Source organism: Dendropsophus ebraccatus, chromosome 3 (genome assembly GCF_027789765.1).
Source record: "Dendropsophus ebraccatus isolate aDenEbr1 chromosome 3, aDenEbr1.pat, whole genome shotgun sequence".
NCBI classification, from domain to species: Eukaryota; Metazoa; Chordata; class Amphibia; order Anura; family Hylidae; genus Dendropsophus; species Dendropsophus ebraccatus.
This window is the reverse complement of record NC_091456.1, coordinates 167569644-167597604: the sequence shown is the minus strand read 5'-3', so window position 1 is coordinate 167597604 and position 27961 is coordinate 167569644. Positions and strand designations below refer to the sequence as shown.

Here is a 27961-nt window from a genome sequence, read left to right as displayed (position 1 = left end):
CTATTCATCGTGCTCCGCGACGACTTACCACGCGTGATGTCACATATCGTGTCCTTTTTTAAAAATGTAAAAATATCAAACAATTTTTTTTTTTCTTTCAAATCTTAAGTCCTGTATTGTCTTCCTGCAGCCTTATCGGATACATTAGGGAGGAAATCCACAATGCATTAGTGTTCTAATTGTGCACAATAATCACCGCCATGGCCTAGTGAAAGGACTGGGGAATACCAGGATGATCCGGTTGAAGAACTGGAGTGTGAGTACACGAAGTAACATGATATCCTTACTGGTGAGAGGGTGGGCCAGGGGCGGGCGGCCTCATCAGCATATCCCTGCCCATAGATCAAGGCTTGTTTAGCTCCTCTCTCACTAGATGTGCACGTAGCCTGCTGCAGGACTGCTTACAGGAGCTAACCCTACAGGGTGAATTACTAGTGACCGCAGCAGGGGAATGAGTCACACCACCACATTGCTTTGTCCCTGTGCAGGCTTGGAAGCGATCTGCTATTCTGCGTTCACCGCTCCCTAGTGTTCAAAGCTGCTGCGAAACTTCACTTTCCCCCCCCCCAAAGGTCCGAATAGGTCGGTATGAGAAACCAGCAAACTCCTCTAATCAGAGAGAATGTTTTCTACCCTGAGATAGAGCGTCTGTGCAACGATTCCGCAGCCACTTCCAGACGTCCGGACGAGAGCCAATCCGACAAAGTCGCGATGTGCATCACGACTGGCGGACGATCATCGCACGAGTGCGACCGCTTGGCAGTTGGGATCGTCGGCAATGGTGTATGCTACCACCTGGAGAGCCACCTAGAGTGCCAGAGAGGTGAGTGCCATGACCACCAAACCATTAGCCATCATTGAGTTTTCTCATGTTTACCATAAATGCAAAAAAAAATATTTAAATTTAAATACAAAAAAACCTACATCTGCGTTACTTGATACAATTAATATGCTATGGGACTTTTCACAATCACAGTGGCCCCAGAACTACAAGTCCCAGCTAAGTAGCTGGTAGTTTCGATATCTAGTCATGTATGATATTATAGTTTGTGAGTTAACGCTTCTGCGAGGACCAAAAGTTCCAGCATATTCTGTCCAGTAGAAGTAAGTGTTCCAACATGTCCCCAATACTGTGCATTATTATATATATCTAATTATATCGGGCAGAACTCTAACTAGAATATATTGTATTGGAAGTGCATTGAAAGTTCCTTATCATTTATCCCTAGTAGAAGCAAGGGAGGTGGGAGCCAGCAGGGGGCCCCTGTGCAAGCATCAAATGTGGGCCCCTTGCTGAAAGTGAGATATCATAGGGCGCCCCCTTCAGGTTCACTAGCAATCCAATTATCATCCTGACAATTTGTAGATTACAAATATGATAAAATGCAACAATGTATCCGCCTATAGAATCCTTATGTTGCCTCTCTCCCGGTGGCAGTAGGGATGGGCCCTCTGGTATGCAGGGCCCCTGAGAATAGGATAGTGTTCTGCAGGGCCCCTGGGTCTAGCGTAGTGTTCTGCAGATTCCCTGGGTCTAGTGTAGTGTTCTGCAGTGCCCCTGAGTCTAGGGTAGTGTTCTGGAGGGCCCCTGAGTCTAGGGTAGTGTTCTGGAGGGCCCCTGAGTCTAGGGTAGTGTTCTGCAGGACCCCTGAGTCTAGTGCTCCTGGCCTCTAGTTCTGTGGGGCCCCTGAATCTAGTGCTCCTGGCCTCTAGTTCTGCGGGGCCCCTGAGTCTAGTGCTCCTGGCCTCTAGTTCTGCGGGGCCCCTGTCTCTAGTGCTCCTGGCCTCTAGTTCTGCGGGGCCCCTGTCTCTAGTGCTCCTGACCTCTAGTTCTGCGGGGCCCCTGAGTCTAGTGCTCCTGGCCTCTAGTTCTGCGGGGCCCCTGTCTCTAGTGCTCCTGGCCTCTCGCTCTGCTCTGTGGGGCCCCTGAGTCTAGTGCTCCTGGCCTCTAGTTCTGCGGGGCCCCTGAGTCTAGTGCTCCTGGCCTCTCGCTCTGCGGGGCCCCTGAGTCTAGTGCTCCTGGCCTCTAGTTCTGCGGGGCCCCTGAGTCTAGGGTAGTGTTCTGGAGGGCCCCTGAGTCTAGGGTAGTGTTCTGCAGGACCCCTGCGTCTAGTGCTCCTGGCCTCTAGTTCTGCGGGGCCCCTGAGTCTAGTGCTCCTGGCCTCTAGTTCTGCGGGGCCCCTGTCTCTAGTGCTCCTGGCCTCTAGTTCTGTGGGGCCCCTGTCTCTAGTGCTCCTGGCCTCTAGTTCTGCGGGGCCCCTGTCTCTAGTGCTCCTGGCCTCTAGTTCTGCGAGGCCCCTGAGTCTAGTGCTCCTGGCCTCTAGTTCTGCGGGGCCCCTGTCTCTAGTGCTCCTGGCCTCTAGTTCTGCGAGGCCCCTGAGTCTAGTGCTCCTGGCCTCTAGTTCTGTGGGGCCCCTGTCTCTAGTGCTCCTGGCCTCTAGTTCTGCGAGGCCCCTGAGTCTAGTGCTCCTGGCCTCTAGTTCTGCGGGGCCCCTGTCTCTAGTGCTCCTGGCCTCTAGTTCTGCGGGGCCCCTGTCTCTAGTGCTCCTGGCCTCTAGTTCTGCGGGGCCCCTGTCTCTAGTGCTCCTGGCCTCTAGTTCTGCGAGGCCCCTGAGTCTAGTGCTCCTGGCCTCTAGTTCTGCGGGGCCCCTGTCTCTAGTGCTCCTGGCCTCTAGTTCTGCGGGGCCCCTGTCTCTAGTGCTCCTGGCCTCTAGTTCTGCGGGGCCCCTGTCTCTAGTGCTCCTGGCCTCTCGCTCTGCTCTGTGGGAGGCCGGAAGATGGGACCAGGCAGAAAGAAATGAAACTTGTAGAAGAGGAGGAAGGTAACTTCAGAGCAGATCTCTAGCGGTGACCTAGAGAAGCAGGAATGTGGTATCTGAAGCATGTCGGCCCGGCACGGCCTCCAATCTGACATATTGTATTGATTTCCCCATAACCATATATAATAGACAGTGCAGTACACAACGCCTTAAAGGTGCAGTACAGCATTTTTGCTCAGTGACTTACGATGCCTTGATGTCATCAAGCTGTGACATCAGTAAGGATTATGTGTGGGGGAGGGGGGGCTTTTTCTCTCACATCAGGGCTCAATGGCTAGTAAGAAAATCCTTCATTTGTGTAAAGCCGTGACTCCGAAGTCTCATTTACAAAAGATACTATCTTGGATTAGGAGACGGATATACAGCGCCACCCTGTCTTCAGTTTGTGTGTGGTATTGCAGCTCAATTTCAATGAAGTCAATAGAGCAGAGTTGTAATACCACACACAACCTAAGAACAAGGATGGCGCTGTTTTTTGCTATGAATAATACTAGGGTCTTATATGGCAGTAAAGCTTTTGGGCATATGTGACTGGCACCTCTGCATATACTGCCATATATTGCCTGTGACTAATTTACAGGTGTGCTTTTACTGTAGTCCCTGCCTTAAAGGGGTTGTTCACCCCCCAAAAAATTATTTCAAATCAACTTCCATTAAACAATCTTAAGTCTTCCAGTACTTATCAGCTGCTATATGTCCTGCAGGAAGTGGTGTATCTCTCCAGTCTGACACAGTGCTCTCTGCTGCCACCTCTGTCCATGTCAGGAACTGTCCAGAGCAGCAGCAAATCCCCATAGAAAACCTTCCTTGCTCTCCAGACTGGAAAGAATACCCCACTTTCTGCAGGACATACAGGAGCTGATAAGTACTGGAAGACTTGAGATTTTTTAAAAGAAGTAAATTACAAATCTCTGGCACTTTCTGGCACCAGTTGCTTTGACAGATTTTTTTTTTGTGAACAATCCCTTTGAAGGGTATGTTCATAAACATGGCGGATTATTTGTTGCAGAGATTCCTGGGAATCCTTGAAACCCCGACCCATTCTGCTCCATGAGAACATACCCTGGAGGGTGACGATCATACTATCCTTTCCACTATACGTTATAGTGACCCCTCTGAAATTGTGCTGCTGGATAAAAGTTTCTGCACATTGATCTGTTCCATTGAAGTGAATGGAGCTGAGTTGTAATACCACACACAACCTGAGGACAAGGGTGGCGCTGTTTTTCCCTCCCTGGTAACTTTCTCGCCTGATCACATTGCAGTAGCTGGCGATGACTCTGCGTGCCTTGTACCTAATGATAGTATCTTCCATGAATGGGGCGTTCCTGCAGCGGTATCATGTCTGCAGGCTGTTTCTGTGACTCCCGTAGGCCTCCCCCCTGCATGCAGATGCTTTGGGTTGTAGTACAGGATCTGGGGCACTCCCATCCTCCCAGCTCAAAGCAGAAGGGTCCGGATGAGACGGCCTGGGGCTGTATTGGCTGGACATTGTCTGCTCCGGCCACATGTGTAGAGCTGGAGGCTCCTCACCAAACCTGCCCCGGCCGCTGACAGCCAGATCACCGAGTCATCACAAAGCTGCGGCTCCCGGGGTCCGGTTACATCCAGCTGACGTCTCCCTACATCTCATTAACCTACATGGGATTACATTACACCTCCGGGCCGGCCGGGGCCCCTGCTCCACTGATACACTTTCCTATTATAGCTCCGGGCACTGAGGTTGTGTTTTCAGTTACAATTCCACTAAGAGTTGTCTAGGGTTAGGGAAAAAGGATTTGCTTCTGTATCCAGAAACAGCGCCACTCTTATCTACAGGCGATGCCTGGTATTGCAGCTATTTCCATTTCTACTATTATTACTGCAATATCAGAGCATTGTCTAGACTGGATACAACTGTATCACTTCTCAGCTGAGAGCAGGACTAGCTATGTACAATGTATCAGTCTGGAGTCCAGGCTGTAGAGCTCACAGAGCATTGTCTAGACTGGATACAACTGTATCACTTCTCAGCTGAGAGCAGGACTAGCTATGTACAATGTATCAGTCTGGAATCCAGGCTGTAGAGCTCACAGAGCATTGTCTAGACTGGATACAACTGTATCACTTCTCAGCTGAGAGCAGGACTAGCTATGTACAATGTATCAGTCTGGAGTGCAGGCTGTAGAGCTCACAGAGCATTGTCTAGACTGGATACAATTGTATCACTTCTCAGCTGAGAGCAGGACTAGCTATGTACAATGTATCAGTCTGGAGTCTAGGCTGTAGAGCTCACAGAGCATTGTCTAGACTGGATACAATTGTATCACTTCTCAGCTGAGAGCAAAACTATCAGTATATAGACAAGCTGGGTGACCAGCCCTTTGTGAGCTATAATAGAGGATATGTCAGTTATCACCCAGCTTTCCTGGAGGTATTGCAGTATACCCTGTACTTTGGTGTTCTGCATTGTTAGTTGCTCTTTCTGACTAATATTGCCTTTATACTGGTGAATCTTTATTTGTGTTTTGGTGTTTTGCGTTCGCTCTGCTGACAGATCCCGGCGGTGTGATCGCTGCTGTCACTGTGTCTCCCATTGGCTTCTGCAGCTTCCTCTGGGCAGTTAACTGGATGCCCATGGCCACTGACTGATGGAGCCCCTGGTCCCTAATGCAAAATCTGCAGGATCCCTTATAACTATAATGTATGTGCTTTGTATTACTGGTCCCCTCTTATGGGGGAGGGGGGTCTCGTTTTGACACTTCTGAATCCAGGGCCCACTGCAGGTCTTTGCAGGCTCCTCATCCGTCTATCCACTATTCACAATCACTTATGACACCACTAACATACACAAACAAACAGACATTAGTGACTGACACATTTACTGACACACACACATTACTGACACTGAAATAGAACTGAGCAGCAAAACCCCGCCCAAGCTAGAGACAAGAGTGGGGCTGTCTCTGGAAGAAAGTGGCCATGTTTTTGTAGCGCTGGATAACCCCCTTTAATTACATAAATGACATACAAACTTACACAGACACTTAATGCCATATACATTACTGACTAACACACACACACTACTGACTGACACACATACACACCGCACTTACAGCTCAGTCTTCTCCCTCTTCCTCTGCCCAGCCGATCTCCACACTGTAGTAATAAGGATCTGTGGGTCATGTGATCAGGTCCTTTATCCCTCTCTCTGAGCAGAATGCTAAGAGGTCCTGATCTTTCTCTGTCTTCTGATGTTCAGCTCGCTCGCCCTGCACTAAAGTGAGGGGGACGAACATCAGAACACAGGGCCCCTCTCCCTCTCTGGGCCCCTGAAGGAGCTGGCCCTGTCTGAATCCCAGGATTTATTTTTACAAATAATACATGTATTTTTCCCATTTTGCACTGTATGGAGGTATTATTTAGACACTCTGAGGTGATGTTATATGACCTCTGCCTGGTACTGTTATTTGGAAAGTGTTGCATAAGGAGGTATTATTTAGGTACTGCATATTTGCTAGGTTCTATAAGGAGGTATTATTTAGGCACTGTATCTTTGTTAGGCTCTCTAAGGTGTGTTCCCCATCCTATGACTCTTCAGCTTTGTGCCTGGCATGATGGGAGTTGTAGTTTAGACAATGTTTTGCCCAGGTGGAGCCCCAGGTCATGATCTGACTCTGACCCCACATCCTGTAGCTGACCCCGCATGGACAAGTAAACCTGAATAGTAAGGTGCACCTGAGCTACCACGAACTGGACCTGCATCCATACAAGCTTGTAGTGGGTCGATCAGTATGGAAACCTCTCATAACCACGTGGCGTACTGAAAATCGATTAACATCACTAATACAGAAGGACATATAGACACTAAGCCAATGGCGTCCACGCTGCTGATATCTGTAGTTCTGCAATAGGTTGGAGAATATAATATAACTAATATATATAACTTATATAACTAATGCACATAATCCTGCTCACCGGTAACTAAACGCAACCTGCAAATAGTAAAGCTTTCTTGGCATCTGCTTGACGCTGAGAATAACACAGTGATGACAAGCAGGCCCACGTGATAACCTTACTCACTGAGATTGCTGAAAACAAGCGCCAGATAGATGTGACATTAGGTAAGAGGACGTGTTAAGCTGTGAAATGATTCCCAGCCAGGGATGAAGAGGTTAAACCCTACAGTATTGTGTGTCCTTTAACGTGATATCACTAGGTAACACTTGGCAGCGGTGCGGGCAGGAATCCTGCTGTATGCCAGGACGCTATGTGCTTGGCCAGGCACGGGTGGCTGGGGGGTACACTTACTACAAGATGGCAACTTTCCCATGAGATTATATCCAAAAATAATCCCGGTGTGGATTGGGATGTGTGGATAGGGCTTACTGTGAAGTGAATAAATGTTCTCCCTCTCATCTAGAAAAATGGCAGAAATAGCCCCACCCTTGTCCTCAGGCTGTGTCTGGTATTGCAGCTCAGATCTGTTCTGGTCTGTTGGTGATGTACCTGGTGGTACATTCGCTTTAAGATAGGGGTGCCGCTGTTTTTGCAAGAAAGTGGTTGTAATTTTTTTTTTTTTACCTTGGAAAACCCCTTTAAAGCAAATGTACAATCAGGTACATTCGCTTTAAGATTTGCCCATGGATAGAACGGCGCCGGCACGGGGAAGCCAGCGCCGCAGTCCTTTTTTTGAACCTCAGCCCGGTTCCCATGTACGGTGCTGTTCACCCCCGATGTCGTGTACGGGCCGGGGTTGAAGCACTAGAGGCGGGCCGCCCCGCCCCCAGTGGGAGGGAACCCCCTCCCCTCTATGACGCAGCTCTGTTGATTGAATGGAAATGAATGAGAAGCGCTCTGCCGAGGGCTGTTTCTCCTTGATTTTACAAAAAGTTTAGAAGACGACAGAAAGAAAGAACCCTCATCTGATCATCTAGACCCCACCAGTTAAACCGCAATCACCTATCTTGTGGACAGAGCTGGAAACCCCCTTTAAGAGAGTCATTTTAGTGGTCATGTGCCTGTCATTGTCCATTGGATGGATATGTATTTGCCTTTTATACAGCGTTGTGTTATGTCGGTACCTGCAGCTCAGTCATCTTGTCTTCACATGTAGAATGTTCTGGAATCTTATTTCATTCCCCTTCTGGCTCGGCCTGTTGTACTGAATTATCACTGTCATGGTGTGAGAACATGAGCGTTCAGTCCTTGTCCACCCGGGGGGTTTAGCAGAAAGATTCTGTGCTTTTTTCTTAGAAAGTTTTCCATTATTCTGATGGAAGGTCATGGCTGTGATTATGTAGCAGATCTGTAGTTATTTAGTTCACTTAAAGGAGAACTCCACCTTAGGATAATATTTTGCTGTAATAATCCTCATGTTTAGAGGCTTTATAAATAATAATTAGCTTATCCCGTTCTGATCCTCACTAATCCCCATTTAGGCCTAAATTGTGAGTTCTGCTGCTGTCCTGTTACCAGGGAGAAGTACATTATGTGATGGCAGTTACACAGAGAGCTCTAGGCTGTCTGACTGCAGAGTGGTGGTGAACTGTAGTCTGTTACCAAGGGCAACCAACAGGATTTTGAAAGGAGTTATAAAAACTGCATAAAATAACAGTATTGGCTAGTGTATTCAATTTATTTCAGTGAAGCTAAGCTGCAGTACCAGACCCAACCTATGGACAGGTGTGGCACTGTTTCTAAAAGTACGCATTCATGTTTTTATAATCCTGTAAAAACCCATGTAACTATAAGTAACCAGCTAAACCCCAGTCTCTCTAGTGCCCCATGTTGGCATGTAAAAGATGCAGTTATCTGTGCATCATACATTCTAATCAGGTGCGGCATATACTACACCCTAAGAACATATTGGGAGTCTGAGGAGACATATTAGCAAAACATCTTATTTACATATGCAATAAAGTTCTCATCCTAAAAAATTCCTTTAAATGATCATTATCTTTTAAACACCTTCCCCCTCCCCCATGTTATCAGCCTATAACATATGTGATCTGTAACATATCTGAACATAATTTTATTTCTCAAAAATGTTGGAGCCCAGGAAAACAGCTCCAAAGTCTTGGCCTCTAGGTGTCTCACTTTCCTGCAAACTACTGTCTGCTGCCTGTTGTTAGTAAAAATCTGTCTCTAGTTACGGCTAGATCAGGGCAGAGCACAGGAAGTGACAGAACAAAGCTTAGCATGTGTTAGCACTGGTATAAAAGGTAAATCCAGAATAAACATGGCTGAATTCTACCAGAAAGTGCGCCACTCTTGTCCTCACTTTATGTGCGGCACTGCAGCTCAATTCTATTAAAGTTTTGTAGCTGAATTGTAATACCGCATGCAACCTGAGGACATGGATGGCGCTGATTTTGGAAGAAAGAAATCCTGGATAACCCCTTTAAGGCAGTGTTCTCAAACCTGTGGTATGTTGGGCATTGTAGTGTTTTTTTTTTTTTTTTTTTTTATGAATTTCTTGGAGATTTTAACATGTCTGCTTACTGATCATCACAATGAATGGACACACGGGTGCACAATGACAGTTCAGTCATGACTCCTGTGTCCTGAACAGGTTACAGTAGAAGTTTCCATTCTATGACAGCAAGCAGAGATCTTGATATATAAGGTATAAGTGGAGGCAGTCACTGGTGCGTAATACAAGGCTTGTGTGCCCGGACGTTACGTAATAAGTAAATCAGACAGTGATCGGTCTGATGACCCTTTGTCCCTAGGGATTATCCGTATTGTGCCTTGCGTTTCAGTGACGGGCACACACAGGCTCCTCAGTGTCACCATGGCCAGCTTAGGGAAGATTACAGTATAATTGTGTCTGCTCTTGGCAGCCAGCTCTCTGGGCAGAGAGTCAACGAGAGGCTGGCAGTGGAGGGAGCGCAGCTCTGCAGCCAGTTACAGTGCGATTCTTGTCCTCTCTCCTGTTATTTGTCCCAGTATTACGTCTGCCAAGAGCAAAACAAACCAGTCGGGCCCAGCCTGAGCCGGTGTGTGTTTACTGCCCTAGAGCCGGAGAGTGACGAGAATGTTTACCTAGTAGTAATCCGCTCCTTACCATCATTTACACTCACCGCTATTACGCTGCTTGTGTCATCACAGCTCACTCATTTTGTGGTGTTATTTTCCGCTTAGTTTTGAAACTCCTAGTATAAGATGATTAAAACATAGCGGCTTTCATTCTGAAACAGCGCCAAACCTGTGCTCAGGTTGTGTGTGGTATTACCGCTCAGTTCCATTTAGTTGTGATACCACACACAACCCTAGGACAGGAGCGTCACTGTTGAGGGAAAAAAAGCGGACGTGGTTTTCAAATTATGGATAACCCCTTTAAGCAGTTCTTCCCATAGCATTTTTATAATTTTTTTGTATGTCTGATAAACAGTAATAGTGTAATCCAATTTCTTTCTTCTTTTTTTTTTTTTTTTTTTTGCCACATAGATGAACCTTAAAATAGAAATTTCTATTGGTTTCATTTTGATCTATAAAGGTTTAGTTAGAGAAATTTTTGTCAGGGATATAAATCTTTCTTTATTTTTTACACCTTGCATATTTCTCTTTTATTTCTCTTTTTATCGACTTAAAAATAGAAACTTTTAAATAGCTTTTCCCTAGAATAACCTATCAATGTCTGATCCTGGTGCCACAACACCAGTAAAAGAGCTAAACGTAGACAGCGCCATACATTGTGTAGTGGCCATGCTACGTTACTGCAGCATCATTGACTTCTATGGGAGCTTGGCTGCAGTAACTCCACATGGCCACTACACAATGTATGGCGCTGTCTTGCTCTGCTCACTTAGTATTGAGGTAACAATAGCTATGGCAGGTTTAGGACCACCAATGAGATATTGCTGACCTATTCTGAGAATAGGCAATAAAAAAAAAAGCCCTGGACAACCCTTTTAATGGCCACCTATGTGCAGACAAGGGTTAAACAGACATGAGGGCTGTCCATAAACTGTCTATAGGGGATTACCAGACCACCCCAACACATCATGTAAATGCCTATGCAGATCGGACAGCAGATGTGTGGAGGCAGCTTATGTCACCATAGCGCACAGGATACGTGTGTGTGTGTGTGTGTATATATATATATATATATATATATATATCATATATACTCAGAATTTTTGGTGTCAGTTATGGAGTGTCTTTGTGGTCATACAGGATGCATTAGTGGGACCTGCAGAGGCTTAAAGGGGTTATCTAGCGCTACAAAAACACTTTTCCCCATACTGTTGTCTCCAGTTCAGGTGCAGTTTGCAATTAAGCTCCATTTACTTTAATGGAACTGAGTTTCAAAACCCCACCCAAACTGGAGACAACAGTAGGGGGAAAGTGGCCATGTTTTTGTAGCGCTGGATAACCCCTTTAACCTAAAGCATCATGAGTCTGAATACAAAATCTGTATAGGGTCGTAACTACCATGGAAAACACTGGTGTCTTATAAAGCAAAGGGCCTGGAGAAAACCGCTACCTCTGCGTCCCCTATATCTAACTGCACAGAAGACTTGAGACCTGGGGATTATGGCCATTACTACCTATTTGAATATTATTTGCATCACAGTATTATGTAGAAACAATATAGCACTATCAATAGTCATTTGGTCAATGTTGGTATCGTTTCAGCACTGTATGGCGGCACTATGTGTACTATAGCACTGGTATTTAGGCCACTTTAGTGTTATTTATGTACCGTATAGCATGGTTATTTATATATCACGTGCAAAAGACAGGGCACCATCTAATCACCACCATTCTACTGAATCCAGAGCTGAACTCCTAAATTCTGCTGCTTGCTCTTTGTCTGTTTGTGCTGTCTATAAAGCAACTCTGCATCCTGGGCAATGTTGTACACAAATCTGCAGAACACGCACTCGCCACGTGGTATACCAGCATTAACTGCTGAAGGTTGTAGGCTCAGAGCCAAGAGGAAGCCTGCAAAGCTCTGATGGCGTCTACAGTGCTGGATCAGTAAACTATAATGTGTACAGTGTCCTTGGCCCTGATTATATTTGCTAGACGTTTGCCCCAGTTTTGATCAACTCTGTGTCCTGCCTATAATGTGGAGACTGCCGATCCCTGTAGAAATCCTACACCGGATAGGAATGTATAGTTGGCAGCAAATCTATTTCAGGACAGTGCTGTAATAGTCTACAGGCGTAATGTAATGTAGCTGTGTCCCGGACCAGGAAGACGTTACATCGCATTACTGTGCCGCCATCTATATGTTGTTCTTGTATACATTCATTACCTATCACCCAGTCACCTGATCTCTGCCGTATACTTACATTGTGCCTCCTCTCTCCTGTTTTGCAGACAAATCATTGCTGGCCCAACCGGTATTTCTGTTCGAGAAGAAGGATCGGCCATTTAAGGTATGCCAATGATCACAGCGTCTAGTCCTTACTACTGGGCGATTTATAGTACACCACTATAGAGGACATGCGGATGAGAAGGGGTTACTGATGCATTGGGTTTCCTATGGGAACAGAAAAGAAAAAAATGGCATCAGCACTGCAAAAAGGGGTTACGCTAAACCAAAGGGGGAGGATATTCCGCACATAAAGCAGTAGATACACTAATATTTACTGGTGGGATTAGAGGGAAGCCTTGATTTAACTTTTATGAACAAGAACAGGCTCATAGATTGCAGGTACACATTCCAGGTTCTCTTCCTCTCATCTGTGTCCCACTGTGTGTTCCGTCTTGGTATATCTGTTACTAGAGACAGACTGAGCCTAGAAACAGGCAGTGGACAGCACATTGTAGAAAAGTGAGACACCTAGTGGCTTGGACTTTAAAGCTGTTTCCCTGGTGTAAGAAATCATTTGGTAAATGAGTCCTACAGGCTATTACATGGGGGGAAGTAAGGAGATCCTGTCTTCTAGAAGTAATGCACCTCTGTAAATGCCCCATGTAAACACTTGGGAGCCAAAATGTACAAAAATGTTTTTGCATATTTTGACAAACTTTGAGAAGGAAGGGAATATATCTTCAGGAAAAGACCATTGAAATACATAGATCTGCATAGGAGCTGTATACCCAAAATGGTAGGAGGGAACCGTGAGGTAGAAATGGATTTGTCATAGTGGTCATGGCTGTTATTAACAGAACAGAGGCTTATCTATATGTTTTTGTCTTTATACACAGAGACACGCGGATATTACCGCAAAAGCAGAGAACAGTAAGTAAAATTTATTTAAATCTGACATGAATCTGAACCACCAGCAATGCAGAATGAGAATATACCCCAGGGTGTATATAAATCACAGTGTACAGATGCCTAGTACAGATGAAGCATAAAAGATGTCCTATGCTATACCTAACCTCTGCATAGTCACTGAGCATGCCTACTACACTCTCCTATAGAAAGCACAGCTTAGAGATTCCTAGTATAGGTAAAGCATAAAAGACATGCTATATCTATATCTTACCTCCCTGTAATTATACAGAGCATGCCCACTACACTCTCCTACAGAAATCACAGCTTAGAGATGCTTCTTATGGGTAAATATTTAAAGCTGTGTTATGCTATACCTTACCTCTGCATTGTCAGAGCATGACCACTACACTCTCCTATAGAAATCATAAAGTAGAGATGCCTAGTATAAAGCACAAAAGCTGTGCTATGCTTTACCTTACTTTTACATAGTCACAGAGCATGCCCACAACACTCTTCTATGAAAGTCAATAGGTTTTCTGATTAAACTTAGCTTTTACATGGTTGCTGTAAAGCAAATCTCTGAACTGCTAGGAGCGGTATCTCAGACAAGATGGCTGCCCCAGAATGGGTGCTTTCAGCTATTTCTGGCAGCCCCCTTTAAGCTCAAGGATAGTGCATGCTCCTGCTCTTTGGCTGTGAATGGGGACTATATGCTCCATGTTAAATAGTGGGGCCCAAGAGCTCAGAACACTAATGTTCTGTTTAGAGCCTTACATGCAGGTAATATACTTTATATATACTGATTTATACCTATGTCCTTGTCCTGCAGGTCTGTGTGTGTTTCCTGAGAAGAGGCTCAGATCATCCTCATTCACATTCAGGCCAACCCAGTCCTCTACGGATACAGGTAACGCCTATACAGTGGTACCTTGGTTTAAGAGTAACTTGGTTTAAGAGCGTTTTGGTTTAAGAGCTCACAGTTTTCCAAAATTGTGACTTGGTTTAAGAGCATCGCTTTGGTTTAAGAGCTCCCTGTACTGGGTGGGAGCGTGAGTTAGGGAGGGGCATGGTCTGCATAGCAGGGTCTACAGCGCTGTACTCTGACCCAGGAAGTCTCCCTCACCTTCCAAATCATAGCAGATCCACTTCAGGCTGGGGCTTGCATCCTGGGACAGGACTGTGGAGGTAATCTCTCCATAGCTGTAACCCCTCTCTCCCCGGACAGAGTGTGCTGCTATACTGTGCCCACATATTCCCATGCTGAACAAACACCCCTTCCCCATTGCTGTCATGTGACCTCTGACAGCTTTCCTGCTTCTCTATTCTAGCCCGTTGTACTACGCTACTGCATTATGGGGATCTGCAGTTCCACCCTGTATCTACAAACTGCTGCTGTGTTATCAGGGTTATGCAGTTACTATACATTATACATCACATGCTGATTGTTATACTATACAGTAACTTATAATATCACATATTCTGCTGTTTCTGAATGTTTGTTTCATCTGTTTTACATGTTATTCAGAATAATAAATCATTATTTTTGGGGTGTGGAACCAATTATCTGCATTTCAATGATTTCTTATGGGAAAATGTGCTTTGGTTTAAGAGTGGATTTGGATTACAAGCACGGTCCTGGAACGAATTATGCTCGTAATCCAAGGCACCACTGTATATGTATATATACTATACACCTCTTTCTTCTGATGTATCCTGGTTGGGCTTTGTTCACATTTTCATTTTTAGTGGATGAATCCATTTTATAACAGATCCAAACGTCACCTAAAGATCAAAGAATCAGAACAGCTGACGGGAACCTAAACAGGTTCCCTGCAGCGCCACCATAGGAGAATTTAAGTATTACACACTACCTGTTCATATGAATGGGCTGTCTGTGTAAGACAGGAATACTGAGTCCTCCAGAGAAAGCCACTCTCTGTAGATGAGAATCCTGAATGCTGACCCCCCCCCCCCTTCCTTTTATTAACGCAGTATTCTAATGGTAAGGTAAGGGTTGGTAAGGGTAATTCAATACCAGACAATCCCTTTAAGTTGTAGATCAGATTGTGCTGTTCCACCTGTTAATGGACTCCATGTCACATGATGCAGCTGTCGTCTTCCCTCTATAATATGTCTTATCATTCTTTATCCAGATCACAGCGTCTTGGACAAACGTGTTCGCTCCTCCTCCTTTACTCTTCTGACAAGTTTCCCTCCAAACCAGCCTGGTAAGCCCAATGTTAATACCAGTATGAGTGACTGGTGCTGCGAAAGGGTTGGGGTCCTGCCTCCCATCATATATAGAACAATGGGATCACCCTTATAAGGCTGGATCACATTGTGAGCCCCGTCCTTCTTCCTCCCCTTCAGGTACTGCACACAGTGGGCTGGAAATCCCAGTACCTGCAGGGGAGTCGGGAATCCAAACCATTGGAGGGGCCTAGCTATACTGTATAGGACGCCAAGCTAGCAGCTGTATACAGGCCCTTGTACCTGAGTGTGCCCAATGACTCCTCTGCCATATATAAGAAACCTGTATTATAAATGCCATATAGTTGGTGGGGGTCCTGTTACCAAGTTTGCATTTTGGCCCACTGGGAATTGGACAAAACTGGTCTGGACCACCCCACCTTCAGAGGCCCATGAGCTGCTACATAGGCCTCCCTTGTGGGCTCATCTATCAGTGCACAGGGGAGATATAAGATACCATTCTGAGATGATACATATTGTGGACCGGGTACTATCAGCATTATATGGTGGTGGTGGTGGAGGGGATTTGGATTTGTTGGATCTGTAGATAATTGTTTCTTTTTGTCCTATGTTCTTACAGTGCTACAGAACAATGTATTCATGCCATCCACACTCCTGCCGGAGCAGAGAAGCAGCGGAGATGCGGGTTTGTACTATTACTTTATAGATAGAAGATATTCGATAGATAGAAATCTGATGCCCTGAAGACAAGATTAGAAGAACATTATTCACCGTAATCCCAATCCACACCAGGATTATTTTTGGATATAATCTCATGGGAAAGTTCCCATCTTGTAGTTAGTGTGCCCCCCCCTCGCTGCCCGGCCAAGCACATAGCGTCCTGGCATACAGCAGGATCCCTACCCGCACTGCTGGCAAGTGTTACCTAGTGATATCACGTTATAGGACACACAATACTGTAGGGTTTAACCTCTTCATCCCTGCTGGGAATCATTTCACAGCTTAACACGTCCTCTTACCTAATGTTATCTATCTGGCGCTTGTTTTAGCCATTCCAATGAGTGAAGTTATCACATGGGCCCTGGTTGTCTTCACTGTGTTATTAGCAGGTTATCACCTATCTGAGCTATTCCCTGTGTCAGGAGGAAGTCAGGAAAGCTTCACTACATGTAGTTTCCACACAGGAAGGGGGAGAGAGGAGATAGATGAGAGAGAGAGAGAGAGAGAGAGACAGAGACAGAGACAGATATGAGATAGATAGATAGATAATAAGTTCAGTCATTGATATCTATGCATGGTTTATATTCTGTAGGTAATGTTCAGTCTTGGCCAGTGATAAAACCTGCGACGCTGCAGCCTCCGCCTATAACCATCTGCATAGATGAGAAGAAGACAGAAGCTGCCGCCATCGCCACCAGTCAAGAAAACAAGGTAATTTTATATTCCAGTCCTTTACCATTCTCAGTATCACAGCTTGCTTAAACAGAATGTGATCCGTAGAGACCTAACAAACAGCAGAGGGTCTGCTTCAGTGTAAACAGTGGGCTCCTGCACCGATACATTGTAGCGTTACTGATGTTGGATATGATTGAGGCCATAGGACTTCATAGGATAGTATGAGAATATATACACAAGCGTATACAACTTCTCATTATACAGTGATTATGGAATGACATTGATTTAGCTTTTTATACTGTAGAAAAGTTGGGAGTCCTCCCATTCAGGACTCTCAGTTATAGCGTCAAGCAGAATGTCATTGTGGAGTTACAATGAACACGGTGTAATACTTGATTTCCCCTTTGGGGGCAGTGCAAGGAAATAAAGACTTGTTGCTGGCTTCCTCCTCATAATGCAGAAGATATAGATCCCCCCTCTAATCAGCTATGAGACGCTGTGTGGCACAACTTGGTTTCAGTTTATTTTAATTTTTTTTTAAAGACACATGAAGTAAAAAGCAATGCAGCAGCCAGCAATGCAGAACAGCCAAAGTCGTCTTCCGGATCAGCATGTGCCTTGGGCATTGAAACAAGGTGAGAAAAGGAAGAAATACTTTAAAGGTGGAGGTGGTGTGTGTGTGCGTGTGCGTATATGCGGTAGCAGGGGGTCAACGTCCGTGTCACATTGACTGGTAAGGTATTCAAAGAATCTATTGTGGTCATCCACCTGATGCTCCTTAATTATAGGTTCCTTCCCTATACACACCTTAAGGGCTATATAACACAGGACAATCCTGGCCCTATCACACAGGCCCATGTGCTCTTGTCGTATTTGCTTCTACTATCTATATTTTAAAATAATCCTGAAATCTTGCAGCTTGCATTCTGGCCACTAAGCCTAAAAGTCCTGTTCTGTCTGTTATGATACTGTACAGTATTACAGCAATAGGTGACAATAGATAGAGCTCACAGCTTAGCCCCCCCCCCCCTTCTTTAAAGGTCACAGAGTATGCCCAGTAATGTTTCCCATTCATGTCAAGGAGACAAACTCCATTGTTGTCTATGTCCATGGGGCTCCTGCTGCAGCCAGGACATAGGACAGTAAGGAGGAGAGGGATAGGATTGATTTCTGGAGACACGTACAGAGGATTAGATCAAGGGATGATGTGCCCCCTTTAAATATTTTAAATCTCATGCTTGGGATTGTAGGATTTGGTTTGTGGTTGTGGCTATTACTAAGACCACAGTCTTCTCACTGTTCTCTCTATCCAGGATGCAGCCGTTCGAGCGAATGTTTATGGCGCACAAATACAATGTGGATTTTGTCTTTGGGGAAAACATGGAGAGAAGAGTCATGGTGAGTCCACGACACGCTGAAATGGGAACATGTGACCTTCTGGGAAAGTTTTTAACGCAATTATAACCTATTTAGCTCAAAGTGATGCCTTATATTATGTCTTATAACGTGATGGGGGGGGGGGGGGCAGGGGTATTGGTTGTCTTTAGTGTATACTATGCCTTTGTATACTATCTCGTATATATCGCCAGTCTCATCTATGTGAGTGTATATAGGTACATTGTACATAGAGTACATTGATGGACCACATGCTGTTCAGGAGATTAACAGTAATGGCGGCCATATTGGTTGTTATTTTTTTTTTTTTCCATAACAAGTAAACATGGGAATTTAATATTTCTCTACTCGACAGATGAGGACGAGTGAAGGACTAACTGGGAATGACTTTAGGAAACTGCTGTGTGGGGTATAAAGCACATATACTTATTTATAGCCCAATGTAAGAGAAACTCTTTGCTCTATTTTCAGAGCCCCCAGAGGCCGACTGCGTCTCAGACCAGCATGACCAGGAGGGACGTCCCATCAGCCAGAGGATCCTGTAACAGGAACTGGCCCTATCAAAGTAAGTATATACCAAGATACCATACCAAGTATACAGCTAAGGTCATAGCATTGGAAACAGGTTTAATCTCTCAGTAATCTCATGCCACCTGAATCGGTGGTAGCTACCTTGACTTTGCACAATAAATGGTTACCTCGTATTTTCTCAGACCTTTTTTTTCTTCTAGAACGCAGATCACACGCAAGCCTTATAGAGTCTGCTGCAGCATACACGTCCAGGCCAAAACTAAAGTATGAACTGGACCAAGTGGACATTGTCACAGGAGAGGAGGCAGAGCGAAATGTACTGCAGGTTAGTCACTTCTTACATCCTGTATTATACACCAGAGCTGCTCTCACTATTCTGCTGGTAGGGTTACTGTGCACATACATTACATTACTTATCCTGCACAAATCCTGAGTTACATCCTGTATTATACTCCAGAGCATCACTCATTATTCTGCTGGTGGGGTCACTGTGTGCATACATTACATTACTGATCCTGTATTGATGAGTTACATGCTTATTATACTCCAGAGCTGCACTCATTTCTTTTTCCTCTTTAGGTTAACTGCAGGCTGTTCGTCTTCAACAAGGAAAGTCAGGCGTGGACAGAGCGAGGACGCGGCTACCTACGGCTCAATGACATGGCCACCACCGCCAATGGGTTTCTTAGATCACGAATAGGTAGAGAATAAAAGCAAAGAGCTAAACCATCAGAGCCACATTCATAGTGGTAAAGTGGAGGAGAACGCACGCTGGGCCCCAAAATATTCTACATGATACCTGGTTACACCTCTACACAGCTGGTTACACCTCATATAGACAGCTGGGTATACCTCTACACAGCTGGTTACACCTCCTCTGCAAAGCTGGTCACAACTCTTCTACATAGCTGGTTATACATTCTCTACATAGCTGCTTACACCTTCTCTACATAGCTGGTTACACCTTCTCTACATAGCTGGTTACACCTTCTCTACATAGCTGGTTACACCTTCTCTACATAGCTGGTTACACCTTCTCTACATAGCTGGTTACACCTTCTCTACATAGCTGGTTACACCTCTTCTACATATCTGGTTACACCTCCTCTACATAGCTGGTTACACCTCCTCTACATAGCTGGTTACACCTCTTCTACATAGCTGGTTACACCTCTTCTACATAGCTGGTTACACCTTCTCTACATAGCTGGTTACACCTTCTCTACATAGCTGGTTACACCTTCTCTACATAGCTGGTTACACCTCTTCTACATATCTGGTTACACCTTCTCTACATAGCTGGTTACACCTTCTCTACATAGCTGGTTACACCTCTTCTACATATCTGGTTACACCTCCTCTACATAACTGGTTACACCTCCTCTACATAGCTGGTTATACATTCTCTACATAGCTGGTTACACCTCCTCTACATAGCTGGTTACACCTCTTCTACATAGCTGGCTACACCTCTTCTACATAGCTGGTTACAGCTCTTCTACATAGCTGGTTACACCTTCTCTACATAGCTGGTTACACCTCCTCTACATAGCTGGTTACACCTTCTCTACATAGCTGGCTACACCTCCTCTACATAGCTGGTTACACCTCTACATAGCTGGTTACACCTCCACGTAGCTGGTTACACCTCCTCTACATTGCTGGTTACACCTCTTCTACATTGCTGGTTACACCTCCTCTACATAGCTGGTTACATTTCCTCTACATAGCTGGTTACACCTCCTCTACATAGCTGGTTACATATCCTCTACATAGCTGGTTACACCTCTTCTACATAGCTGGTTATACATTCTCTACATAGCTGGTTACACCTCCTCTACATAGCTGGTTACACCTCCTCTACATAGCTGGTTACATATCCTCTACATAGCTGGTTACACCTCCTCTACATAGCTGGTTATACATTCTCTACATAGCTGGTTACACCTCTTCTACATAGCTGGTTACATCTCCTCTACATAGCTGGTTACACCTTCTCTACATAGCTGGTTACACCTTCTCTACATAGCTGGTTACACCTCCTCTACATAGCTGGTTACACCTCTTCTACATAGCTGGTTACACCTCCTCTACATAGCTGGTTACACCTCTTCTACATAGCTGGTTACACCTCTTCTACATAGCTGGTTACACCTCTTCTACATAGCTGGTTACACCTCTTCTACATAGCTGGTTACACCTCCTCTACATAGCTGGTTACACCTCTACATAGCTGGTTACACCTCCACGTAGCTGGTTACACCTCCTCTACATTGCTGGTTACACCTCTTCTACATTGCTGGTTACACCTCCTCTACATTGCTGGTTACACCTCTTCTACATTGCTGGTTACACCTCCTCTACATAGCTGGTTACACCTCTTCTACATAGCTGGTTACACCTCCTCTACATAGCTGGTTACACCTCCTCTACATAGCTGGTTACACCTCTTCTGCATAGCTGGTTACACCTCTTCTACATAGCTGGTTACACCTCTTCTGCATAGCTGGTTACACCTCTTCTACATAGCTGGTTACACCTCTTCTACATAGCTGGTTACACCTCCTCTACATAGCTGGTTACACCTCTTCTACATAGCTGGTTACACCTCCTCTACATAGCTGGTTACACCTCTACATAGCTGGTTACACCTCCACGTAGCTGGTTACACCTCCTCTACATTGCTGGTTACACCTCTTCTACATTGCTGGTTACACCTCCTCTACATTGCTGGTTACACCTCCTCTACATAGCTGGTTACACCTCTTCTACATAGCTGGTTACACCTCCTCTACATAGCTGGTTACACCTCTACATAGCTGGTTACACCTCCACGTAGCTGGTTACACCTCCTCTACATTGCTGGTTACACCTCTTCTACATTGCTGGTTACACCTCCTCTACATTGCTGGTTACACCTCTTCTACATTGCTGGTTACACCTCCTCTACATAGCTGGTTACACCTCTTCTACATAGCTGGTTACACCTCCTCTACATAGCTGGTTACACCTCTTCTGCATAGCTGGTTACACCTCTTCTACATAGCTGGTTACACCTCTTCTACATAGCTGGTTACACCTCTTCTACATTGCTGGTTACACCTCTTATACATTGCTGGTTACACTTCTTCTACATAGCTGTTTACACCTCTTCTACATAGCTGGTTACACCTCCTCTACATAGCTGGTTACACCTCCTCTACATAGCTGGTTACACCTCCTCTACATAGCTGGTTACACCTCCACGTAGCTGGTCAATCAGACTAAGGTCCCTTAATGCACTGGGCAGGGTTTTCTGATTGTGCAGGCCCCTCCTTCCCTTGATATCCTTGAAATCATGAATTGAACTCCCCCACCCCCAACCCCTACAATACATACTCCCCTATCCCCTTTATCTCTATCTCCTCTGCTCATGTGCAGTCCTCCGGGTCCACAGGGCTCATGTGCCACCCACTTGCCACCCTCACTATCCACATAGTCATGTAGTCCTCCTAATGCTCGTACGAGGCGACCAGCTCCGAAGCCTCCATGATGCACTTCCTGCTTCTTTAAATACTGTGTCGGCTTTTTCCTCCCAGTGACTTGCTGGAACAGACATATGGACGCAGCATGGTGGGGAAGTTTGGGCACTGTGAAAGCAGAAAACTCCTGCTAGGTAGCAGCAAAAGGTGGCGGCCCCCAAAGGGAGAGGTAAAAGGCATTTTTTATTATGGACACATGGGGAAAATGACATTTGGAAGACAAAGTGAGGTTCATGGGAGACCATGTAGAACGGCAGCCTGGATTCCAGAGGGTTCGGGATTGCACAATGATGTGGGTGAGGTATAGAGACCCGGGTAGGAAACAAAGGGTGTTTCTCTGATGACATCACGCATCATGCAGATCATGTGTTTCTCCGCTATGCCATGACAGTGTTTGTGAAAGTGCACTCTTCTGGGCGATGGTTTACATTGTACACTACTATAGGTGGCATTTGGGAGAAGGGGTTACTGAGCACCGAGCAACAATGAAAGAAACATCACAGAACATATTCCTCTCTGCTATGCCATGATGTAGTGCTGGAGAAAGTGCACTTTGCTGGGAGATGGTTTACATAGTACACTACTATAGATAGCATTTTGGGGAAGGAGAAGGAGTTATGATGCACTGATACACCCAAGATGTGTAAGGAACTAGGAGTGCTTCCCTGATTTCATCAATTATCATACAAATTATGTCTTTCTCTGCTATTCCATGACATAGTGCTGGAGAAAGTGCACTCTGCTGGGGGATAGTTTACACTACTATAGATGGCATTTTTGAGAGAAGGGGTTACTGATGCACCGAGCAACAATGACAAAAACAGCACTAAACATATTCCTCTCCGCTACACCATGACATAGTGCTGGCAATGTAGATATGGCTTGTGAGCAGCCCCATGTGGGCGAGTGTAAGGCCCTAGGGGGGACTTGTCTATCTGGCCCTTGCTCACAGAGGTACAAAGTACATAATTGTAACAGGACCATCAGTATTCAGGTCCTTTTAAAGTTTGATTTCCATATGCCATGCTGGTGAACAGGCTGGCACTGTACTGGGGAATGATTTACACAGTATAGATGGTATGTGGAGGAGAGGTTACTGATGAACTGGGTTTGTATGGTATACCTGGAATTTGTGGTTCGTGTGGACAGACTCCCCCTTAACCTCTCAGTGAGGTTCTCTACTGCCCTCTACTACACTGTATTCCACATTATCTCTGTTCATGTTTGATGGTTGTAGTAGCAGAGATCAGTGTCACCTCCCGGGCCTGTTTGCTATCTCTGCAGTGCCTATAGAGAAAAAGTCTTGTGTATTTGCCGATGGGCATGATAGATACTCTCGTTCTGTGACAGTAGATCTAGCGTGTAGCTTGCTGCATGGCAGGAGTCTTCTGTTACTGCCAGGATGTGCACCATGCCATATCAGTGTGCACCCCTGTCTATTGGGTACGGCAATGGGGTGCATTATAGCTGCAGGGCCTTGGTTATATAGTTGCCAAAATAACGGTGCACAAAGCTGCTGCCATATAGTGCAAAAATAATATACAGGACCTGTGCTATTAAAGCTGATCCTACACATTAGGCTAATGTTAGCAGAACCCTCTAATTTCCCTCCATCTACCTGGATTTTGGCACACTCACTCTTCCTCTTCTTGGGGAGATACAATGCTGCCAGATGTGTCTGGCAGTGGCTTTTCCCTCTCTCCTATCCAGGACACATATATGCTTAGACAAATCCAGCGTGAATATATATATATGGAGATAGATGGGTATCATGAGAAGATAAACCGCCACATAGTGCTCATATAATACCAACATACAGAAAGTAGAGTCATCTAATGTGCTATACAGTTTGGCAAGCTGATCTATGGCAAACCAGTGGCAGCTGATGATGACCATGTAGGCCGCACTCCATCAAAGCCCCTGTTAATAATTTATAACAAGGTTCTCACTCAAATAGGCATAAAAGGCAATAGAAAATCTAAAGTTGCAAAAAAAATGATTTACCTTTTGTTCATGTCATGAGATTTTCTCGCTTCTGAACCCGTATCTTGCTCTTCTTCTTTCTCCCTCTGGTTTCTTATCATTCCAATGTCTCTGAGAATCATCTGAAATCATTGACGCCAAAGAAAACTTTGTTAAAACACTAAACACTTAAATAGAAGAGCACTCTAAAAAACGTAAACTTCCCTTACCGATACCACATAGCCATTCAGTCCATCTAAAGCAGCGGTGCCCAACCTGGGGCCCTCCAGCTGTTGCATAACTACAATTCCCATCATGCTTGGACAGCAATTGGCTGTCTAGGCATGATGGGAATTGTAGTTTTGCTACAGTTTAGGGTCCTTGGGTTGTGCGCCACTGCTCTGACATCATGAATGTGGCTTCTGTTAAAGCAATATATGGCGTCATATGACATATTATCTACCTCATCACATTATATGTAATAACAATCTTTATCCCTTTGTTTTACTTCTGGTTTAGTGATGAGAAACCATGGCAACCTGAAGCTGATTCTGAACAGTAAAATCTTTAACGAAATGAAACTGGAGCGGGCGAACAGGAAGTGTGTGCGCCTCACCGCAACGGACCTGACTGACAATAGCGTCAAGATATTTCTGGTGCAGGTAAGATGTGGGCCCTCGGCTTTTTCAAAGCTATATGACAGGGCCTATTCAGAGGCTTAAGTCTAATGACGCTAAATTGGTTATTGACGATTAGCTACGCCCCACCTGTGTTTCAATGGATCTGGGGTGCAATACCACGCACAACCTGAGGACAGTGGTGGCGCCTATGGGTGGACACAGGCCTTTACTAGACTATGGTGCTCCCATCCACATTATCAAACATGGGCTTCTATATTTTACCTTGTGTGTTTCAGGCCGGGGTTAAAGATGCCGCCCGTCTCTATGCCGCCATTCATCATCGTCTTATTGCGATGAGAAGCCAAAGGGACCAGGAACTGGATCGGAGGAGCCCGAACCCAGACGCTGAGGAAGACTCCCGTGTACGGCTGCTGAACAGCGACAGTGAGGACGAGGAAGATGATGATGATACACTCCTGTATCCTAGCAGGATGTCTGGTACGCTCCACACTTTCCTATGTATGATGCCTCCTGTATAATGTGCTCTGTATGATGCCTTCTGTATGACCATACAAAGGACAAAAAACAGGGGGTATGTATGATGGGCTCTGTCGAAGGACCTCTATATGAATCTTTCTGTATATTGCCCTCCATAGGATGCACCCTGTATATTGTCATTTTTATGATGCCCCCTATACGCTTACCTCTGGACAATGTCCCCTGAATGCTTCCCGCTGTATGATGCCTCCTGTATATTGCCCTCTGTAGAATGCCCACTGTATACGTCCCTTTATATGATGCCCATTTTATGTTTTCCTGTTTACCCTACCTCCTGAATGCTTCCCTCTGTACGGTGCCCTCTGTAGGCTTCCCTCTGTATGATGCCCCCCTGTATGCTTCCCTCGGTACGGTGCCCCCTGTAGGCTTCCCTCTGTATGATGCCCCCCTGTATGCTTCCCTCTGTACGGTGCCCCCTGTAGGCTTCCCTCTGTATGATGCCCCCCTGTATGCTTCCCTCTGTAGGATGCCACCTGCATGCCTTCCTCTGTATGATGCCCCCTGTATACTTCCCTCTGTACGATGCCCCCTGTATATTGTCATTTTTATGATGCCCCCTATATGCTTTCCCTAGACAATGCCCTCTGTATGCTTCTCTCTGTATCATGCTCCCTGTATGCTTCCCTCTGTATGATGCCCCTTGTCTGCTTCCCTCTGTACGATGCCCCCTGTATAATGCCCTCTATATGATGCCCCTTGTATGCCTCCTGTATTTTACCCCCTGTATGCCTCCTGTATTTTACCCCCTGTATATTGCCTTCTTTATGATGTCGAATGTATATTGCCCTCTGTATGCTTCCCTCTGTATGATGTCCCCTGTATATTGTCCTCTTTATGATGCCTCTTGTATGCTTCCCTCTGTATGATACCTCCTGTATTTTACTCCCTGTATATTGCCTTCTGTATGATGTCCCATATATATTGCCCTCTGTATGATGCCTCCTGTATTTTACTCCCTGTATATTGCCCTCTGTATGATGACCCCTGTATGCCTCCTGTATTGTACCCCCGTATATTGCCCTCTGTATGATGTCCCATATATATTGCCCTCTGTATGATGCCCCCTGTATTTTGACCTCTGTATGCTTCCCTCTGTAATAACATCTTGCCTCCTCATCTCTTCCAGACCATCACCAGTGGATCCGGCGTCAGCCCGTCCTCTACTCCTGACAGTCAGCCATCTTGGCTCCTCGCTTTTCTCTGCCTTGCATCTTTGTGCTTTAAGGGCACGTATACGGCAGCGCCCATCCCATTGTCAGACGCTACAGGAACTGCAGGTGGGCAGACATCTCTGCCTAAAACCCCCCCGCCACGTCCCCAGGAGACAGGACTGCATCTTACAGGGACAACACCTATACCTCAAGGACTACGCCTCAGAATGCACCTTACTATGAAAAGCATTCCTATTGCTGCCGGGTATGCACCCAAGATCCAATTGACTTCCTATTTTCAGACAGCGCCATTGCGATCAGGTGCCTGCGAATTCATGTGTACGAGCATCAATTCAGAAAAGTTATAAGCAGATCAAGCGAGGATTGTGCATCATATTGATGGATCCAGTTTACTTTTTATAAACATTGAGATTTGTTTGCTTATTTTGTAATGTTAAAATATTACAGTATATTATATTGCCTCTAATGGCTGAGATCAACTAAAGGGAAGCTCTGCCCTGGAGCTTTATGACTAGCAATTCTTTATTATAATTCCCAAAACAGCGCCACCCTCTTCTTAGGTTGTGTGTGGTAATACAACTCTCTTTAATGGAGCTGATCTGCAATACCGCACACAAACTGAGGACTAGAATGGCGCTGTTTCTGTAAGAACGTAGCTCTGTTTTTCTTCTCTTAACAAGACCTTTTTAGTGTCACTGTCACTTTATTTTTTTTTTAAGTGACAGTAACACTTTAAAACCAGACTTGTTACTAGCACAGTTGACAATTGACAAATGTTTATGTTTTGTATTGTCTCATAATCCAAGGTTAGTTGCCTCCACCTATTACATGATAAAGAACACCTCTCTTTGGAGGACCCAACATCTCTGTAGATTACACATTTGAAGTGTGTAATACCTCATTTCTCCTGTGGTGGCACTGCAGGGAAATCAAACTGTTGCCACCAGGATGCTTCATCACAGATTCTGGGGATCGCAGCAAATTTAAAGGGCCTATTTAAGTGAATGAAACAAAACAGAGCGAGTTTTCCTATCATGATACAGAATTGCTAATAATACAACTCCCTAATCTGATGTGATTCTAAGATGGAGCTTCCTTTTAAGGGTCAATGCGTACTAGATAGATTCTCTGCATTTTTTGAGAACTTTTTGAAAATTTTTCTTATTGAAAGTGACCTGAAGTGTGGATTTTACAGCATTTCAATTTATGGTGCGGATTTTACAGCATTTCAATTTACGGTGCAGATATTTCTCATTGAAATTAAGCAGGATTTGCAGAATTCCGCACCAAATCCACTAATTTTTTTAATGGATTTCCGGCAGAGTCATATTCCGTCTAGTGTGCATTCACCCTATAGGTTTTGAGGGCTAATTGTAAACTATATATATATGTATATCTAATCTTATGTGTATTTAAAATTGTGCAATGCATAAATATATATATATATTTCTATTTTATTGATGGTTGTTAGTGTAATATAAGATTGATAATTTAACAGGGTTGCGTTTGCCATGGAACTATAACAGATATTCTGTTTACATGTGGACTGAACTTCTTGTACTTTCTATCATCTCATAGATTTCTATAAACCCCTCCCCCATAGATCAGTAAGGACACC

The 27961-nt window shown here is 45.0% G+C and overlaps 1 protein-coding gene across 1 annotated transcript; it reads left to right on the top strand.

The window, feature by feature from the left end:
• The first annotated feature begins 319 nt into the window (after positions 1–319).
• On the top strand, positions 320–27009 carry RANBP3L (RAN binding protein 3 like). The gene is made up of 15 exons (XM_069963549.1): positions 320–823; positions 12132–12190; positions 12966–12999; positions 13808–13885; positions 15132–15206; positions 15809–15874; positions 16502–16620; positions 17128–17219; positions 17898–17982; positions 18451–18544; positions 18711–18835; positions 19090–19210; positions 24513–24655; positions 24910–25111; positions 26298–27009. Exons 1-15 carry the CDS (start codon positions 589–591, stop codon positions 26339–26341), a joined length of 1572 nt encoding a protein of 523 aa, XP_069819650.1. The 5' UTR covers positions 320–588; the 3' UTR covers positions 26342–27009.
• The last annotated feature ends 952 nt before the right edge of the window (positions 27010–27961 follow it).

What these genes read in the sequence shown, in the direction of transcription:
- RANBP3L (XM_069963549.1), top strand. Translation starts at nt 589, where the DNA reads ATGAGAAACCAGCAAACTCCTCTAATCAGAGAGAATGTTTTCTACCCT. An exon ending in AGAAGGATCGGCCATTTAAG is followed by an intron (nt 12,191 to 12,965) that starts GTATGCCAATGA and finishes CTTTATACACAG; the next exon opens with AGACACGCGGATATTACCGC. An exon ending in TACCGCAAAAGCAGAGAACA is followed by an intron (nt 13,000 to 13,807) that starts GTAAGTAAAATT and finishes CTTGTCCTGCAG; the next exon opens with GTCTGTGTGTGTTTCCTGAG.